The sequence below is a fragment of the Halichoerus grypus genome, chromosome 12 (genome assembly GCF_964656455.1).
Source record: "Halichoerus grypus chromosome 12, mHalGry1.hap1.1, whole genome shotgun sequence".
Classification (NCBI taxonomy): Eukaryota; Metazoa; Chordata; class Mammalia; order Carnivora; family Phocidae; genus Halichoerus; species Halichoerus grypus.
The window spans coordinates 77410108-77416107 of NC_135723.1; the positions used below are offsets into that span (position 1 = coordinate 77410108).

A 6000-nucleotide genomic window follows, 5' to 3' on the forward strand; every position below is an offset into this window, starting at 1 on the left:
ATGAAAATTCTAATAGAAAATGATGAATATAATTATTAATAGAACACAAAATTGGCAAAAACGATCCACTTAAGCATGACAGCTTCTCCAAGCAACAAAGTTTTAATTTTTATATTTTCCTCATAAGTTTTATAAATAATAACGTGATTATTAATAACACTTAATGAAAATTTATGCCTGGGTGCAAAAGCATAGAAAGTCACTAGGTCATACAGCATAAAGATTTCCATGAGCTTGTTAAATTTTATGTATTTTATTTCCTTAAATGGTTATGGGATTTTCCAAAAGCATACACAAAATTCCTTAAAACTTTGCCAACTTAGAAATAGTTACATGAAAACCACCTTTTCAGGCTGCATGGAATCTCCTAGAAAAATTTACCCAGTCTTTTGATAGGATATCTGTGGATGAATTCCTACAAAAACAGAGTAAGACTGCTTGCCCCAACCAGATTTTATAGGCTAGTATGAGGTAAGGAAACAATTTATGGCTTGGACAGTTATCTGAAATTCCTGAAAACAAGCAGTTCCCTAAGTAGTATGTCATAATTTTCTTATCTACAAGCACAAGCACGTGCATTTATTTATATCCCTAGATTAACTTCAAGTCTAATTTTACTGCCACCAGTATCCAGGCGTCGATTTCTTTTTTTCGAATTACGAATGGCACTTGAGCTAGATCAAAGGCATTTTAAGGTCAAAACTTACTTCTCTGAAAAGTAGAGGGTGCGATCCTGTGTAATTAATTAATGCTTAGCCATGCCCTTCGGCGCATTAAGTGGTGGCTGTAGGAAACCGAGTCCAGCCGTCCCCACCTGTTGGTGCAATGGAACCGTTCGACTTACCCAAAAGAGCATATTGAGGGCGTAGAGAAGGCAGCGCAGGCACTTCACGGAATCTTCTCTGGCCATTGTGAGCCCCGAAAGGGAAAAGCCCCATCCTTTCACCACATCCTACTTCCACCGGCAAAGTAGCAGCGATCTGCAGGGGCAGGGAGAACAGGGGACTTATCACCGCGCTCCACACCCCCAGCCCATCCCTCCCCTGCCGGCCCTCCGCTGGGTCCCGAGTCTGGTCCGAAGCCTAGGTCATTGGAGACATCGCTTCCTCGAAGATCAGGTCTTAAAGTTGTAATTGTAACCTAAACTCCCCTAAAGTTCCAGACCCACTTCAGATAACACCTGCTGAGAAGAGAAAAGATTGACTCCCGGATGAATGAAGGCACACAGTAAACTCCCGTTCTCTGGGGACCCGCGGCGGTGTCCTCTGCATTCTGATGAGGCGCTCTTTAAAACCTCCCTCAGTCCACGCCCCTCCTCGGGGACAGCTCAGCTCGGAACTGTCCCGAAGGTTGGAAACCACACTACCCCCGGGAGACGTCAGAGGCGCCGCCGGCGAGTCCGTGCCTGCAAGTGTCCCTCTCATGAGGACAGCTCCTGGGCCCCCCAACTCCGCACCCCCCACCCCATCCGCAGTTCGAGTGTGAACACCGGGCACTGGGGGGCGCGGCGCTGAGCTGGGATTCCGCCCGGCGACTAGGGTTTCTTTGGGAGAACGTGAGAAATGGTGCTTCGGCCCGGAATGATGGATTAGCCCGGGGCGGGGGCGGGAGGGGCGCAGGGGAATTAGGGCCGGTGCAGCTGTGCAGACGCCGGGTTAGTCACTCACGTCCCCCTCCCCCGGCCCCGGCCGCTGCCGCGACCCCGCGCTCCCGGCCGCCGGAGCAGCACAAAGCCGAGCGCGGTCCCCCGCCCCGCCACCGCGTCCGCGTCCGCGCGCCCCCGGCAGGGCGCGGGGGGAAGCGCCGGCGGCGGGGAGCCCCACCGCCAGCCTCTAAGTAGTTGAGCACACAGCGCCGAGGACAGCCGCCGGCGGGCTGGCGGGACAGCCGGCTGGAAAGACGGGAGACGTGCGGCCACTCACCGTCGGCGCTGGGCTCCGTGCCCCACTCCCGCCGGGGGACGGTCGGGGACGCACTGCGGGGGCTCATCAGGGCAGGGACGCTCCTCCCGGAGAGCCGAAGGGCTGCATTGGCTCAAGCAGGAGACGCTTCCTTCTCTTCCTCTCCCCCCGCCGCCGCCGTCGCCGCCTCCTGGGAAAAAGAAAAAAAAAAAAAAGAGTCCTGGGCAGCAGTTGCTGGAAAGTCTCTGTTAAGCCACCTCCCAGCGCCGCTGTCCCTCCCAAGTCCTCGCCAAGTCCGGACGAGGCAGCGGCGGCAGCCAGGGCCAGCTGCACAAACTCTCAGCGCATGCTCCGGCCTCTGGCTGCCCGGGTTGGATCCGAGTGGGTGTTTCTTCTCGCTTCACCCGGCGTGAGCCCCCGAAGGGGCGCCTCACCTCTACAAGACACGGTCCAGAAAGGGAGAAAGCCTATGGACTTCGGGAAGGTCCGCGCAGTAAATCCCTTTAAAATGGTGGTGTCCGAGGAGCGGAGGCTGGGTTATAACCATAGGGAAACAGGCTTTTATTATATGAAAATATTTGTGTTTGAGAAGGGGGGGGAGGTGAAGGAGTGGCCCAACCCAATTCCTGCAATGAGAAACTAGTTTTCACAACCTTTCTGGAACCACCTCCTGTGATTTGTCACTAACATGGTGCCCTATGATCCTTCTTATTGCTTTGTTGTCCTCCTGGTTTCAAAAAACAAAAATAAAAACAGTTCTTTCCCACTTCCATGGTGCACTGATAGAATTTATGTAAACACCAGAGTAAACGTGTCCTGGTCTGATATCCAGAATAGAAAGAAAGAACTTTTTTTTTTTAAACTCTTTCATAAGTAACCCAAAGTTTCCAAAATTTTCTCCCAATAAGGTTGTCTGAGTTTTAATTGGATGACTTAACTTGAATTGTGTACAGAGTAATGGGTCTTTGAATTTGTTTTTAAACTAGAAATTCAGGAAGTATTAAAGTAATAATAGGAGGCTATCCTTCCAAAAATACCTCCCCTTTTGGAAGTAAGAAGTTTCACACTTTAAAAAATCACTCAATCATAGTCCCCATATAAAATTGTGATGTTCAATGCCTCATGATAGTCCACATTTCTATGATTACTTCTGTGCACACTGTGTGGCAAATAAAACTACTAACAAATACAAATTCCATGAAATACAAGCAACATCTTTGAGAAAACCTAATAATGGAAGCCCTCCTTAAATTTCTTTAGGGGAAAAAAGAAAATTGGAGTTCTGTGTCTATCATCGCCCGAATGGAATCGGTTGCTGCATGACCAGAATGACAATGAGACACACACTCTCATTTGGGTAGAGGTAAAATCAAGACCAAAAGATAACCTGAGAGTTCTGGGTTAAGGTTAGGAAAAATCTTGGTAAACAAGTGACTAAGCTGAATGTAAGGCAGCAAGCCCGAAAGAACACAAAGGTAGACATCCACACAAAAGACCAAGAAAAACCTGCAGTGACCCATCAGATGACTCTAACTCTGGCAGTAAAGGATCTTCTGGAATCATGGAGAAGATTAAAGAAACCCGTCTTTTATCCTCTCTTCGTTTGTGCTCAAATGAGGCTGTACCCCAGCTCTCAGCAGAGGACTGCTGAGAAACCTGCCATCTGAACACTCTCGGTACCACATGTTCCGCTATGAGGTAGAACCATCCCCATTTGAGGAGAGTCTATGACTGCCATTAAAACTGACCAAAAGAGTGCAAAGAATCCCCATGTCACTGAACAGAGATCCTCCTCTACTTTGAGAAAGCAGTGAAGTTGCCTTTTCATAATTCATAAACTTTAATAATACATTTTATTTATTTATGTGAGAGAGAGAGAGTGAGTGACTAGGGAGACGGGCAAAGGGAGAAGGAGAGAATCTCAAGCAGACGAGGCGCTGAGCTTGGAGTTCGATCTCATGACCTTGAGATTGTGACCCAAGCCGAAATCAAGAGTTGGTTGCTCAGCCAACTGAGCCACCAGGTGCTCCATAATTCATAAACTTTTAAGGGCCCTAGAATAATAAAATTTTGAAGGACAGTGCTTTAGAAATACGTATATCCCACCTCCCTTTAATAAATAAGAAATATGGAGCCAAGAGAAAGAAGGTAAAGAAGTTGCTCAATGTTACATCTCTGGTTAAATCAGATTCTAAACTAAAATTCAGAATCCTAAATCTCTAGTATGCGAGTGCAGTGATTCTCAAAGGTTCTGTACATTCGAATCACTTGGAGAGCTTTGAAGAAATCCTAATACTTAAGCCATACCCCACACCAATTAAATCAGAATCTCTGCAGATGTGGCCTAGGCATCTAGATTTTTCCAAGTTCCCAAGTCAATTTTACTCTGCAGTGAAGTTTGGAAACCACTGCAACTAGTGCTTTACAGATGCCAGGAAAACCAGCCAAGGAGTCTCCTCAGACTTAGCTGGATCAAATCCCTCCCCTGTGAGCTGATAAATTGGGATTAATATCCCCATTTTACAAGTTCCGAAGAACAGAGCTGCTATAATATTCCTGATAAATGGTCATCAGAGTCTGTGTCAACACTTCCGTAGAGGAGTCCTCAGCACATGGGAGGCATGGCTGGGCCTCCAGTACTGGGCACTTCTGATTGTTCAAACCTGACCACGCCTCCTCCGCTTATCTTCTCCCCTTCAACTCCAGCTCTGCCTCTTGGAGTCCACAGCCTGAGCAGTCCTCCCACCTGACAGCCCTTCCACTCCTTAAGGGCAGCTGACATTCCCTCCTTCTCCATTTCTTTTCTTCACTAGTATTATAGGAACACGGGAAGACTCTCTGTGAGAAAAACTTTTGTGCACAAAAGGAAGCTAGAAAAAATAGGGGCATGACTAATTTGAATATAGAGTAACACATTAAAAAGATTGTATCGTCTGTGGGTTGCCCATGAGGTAGGAACCCAGCTCCGTGGTCATGTCCGCTTTTTTATGTTCCTTTTGAGTGTATGGCACTCCTGGAGGATCTCTATCCTCCAGGGAAAGGAAAAACCATTCTTTTCGGTTTAGGATTACTAACAGCTACTGTTTATGAGCAATCTCGTATGTGCCAATCCCAGAATTAGGAGTAAAACTCAGCTATGCAAATACATACGTACATAAACGAAAAATGAAAAAGAGTAAAACTCAGCTATGCAGTAAGGTGATACACGGTTCTCACCCCACAAACAACTCATTTGTCCACATCGATTGCACTCACTCTGCTCAAGTTGTGCAGAGGGAAGGAGCAGCATAAGGACTTGGTTGGAAGGATGAACTTCTATGGCTTCTTAGTATAAGATTCTTACAAGGGCACCTCAGAGAGCTCTTTATAATCAATACAAGAAAGAGACTTAATATGTTTTAAGTAATATGTGCCTGACATAGATGGTGCTTCTCAAAATGTATCTTATTAATTCCTCATAACTACATAGTGAGATGCTGAGACTCAGATGGTTGATTTCTCCAGCCCCATACAGGAAGTAAGTAAAGAAACTGAGATTTTAGGATCTGTCTGACTCTTTCTACAGGTAATCTGCATTACAATAATATTTCAAATTGGGGTAAGGATTCATTGACAAGTCTCATGAAGAGAAAGATTTTAGACATTTTTACTAGTTCTTAAGAATATGATGCTGAATTCCATAAATACGTATACTCAAACTATAATTGGTAACTCTACTTTCACCTTTTACCTCTGAAAGAGTGTATCCAATTGGACCTGAGAAAAACCTGTCATTACTGAATTAGGTAAATTCAGTATTAGGTAAATTGCTCTCAACTACAAGCCTAATGTTGGCAAATAAAATACAAGGTGGCCAGTTAGACTAGAATTTCAGAGAAACAACAAATAATGTTTTGGTATAAGGATGTCCCAAATATTGCATGGGACAAATACCCGCATTGAGCATCCATCTACTAAAAAACTATTCACTGTTTATCTGAAATTCAAATTTAGCTGTGCATCCTACATTTTTATTTATTTGCTAACTCTGACAGCCCTAAGCAAACTAGAAAATTCAGCTGAAAGTGCCATAGCGGTAAGGATATAAGTAAATATATTA

The 6000-nt window shown here is 45.6% G+C and overlaps 1 protein-coding gene across 3 annotated transcripts in view; it reads right to left on the reverse strand.

The window, feature by feature from the left end:
• The window catches only part of TSPAN12 (tetraspanin 12), a 62611-nt gene extending 60158 nt beyond the window's left edge, over positions 1-2453 (reverse strand). The window contains exons 1-3 of one of the 3 annotated variants that reach the window (XM_036092986.2): positions 2336-2453; positions 1923-2091; positions 845-980 (exon numbers count right to left, since the gene is read on the reverse strand). In XM_036092986.2, the coding sequence (XP_035948879.2) occupies positions 845-910 (66 nt within the window). In that variant the 5' untranslated portion in view covers positions 911-980; positions 1923-2091; positions 2336-2453. Of the gene's footprint in view, positions 1-844; positions 981-1180; positions 1603-1922 lie in introns of those variants that run through there. The other 2 variants (XM_036092985.2, XM_036092987.2) reach the window with 2 other exon arrangements.
• Positions 2454-6000: the final 3547 nt, after the last annotated feature.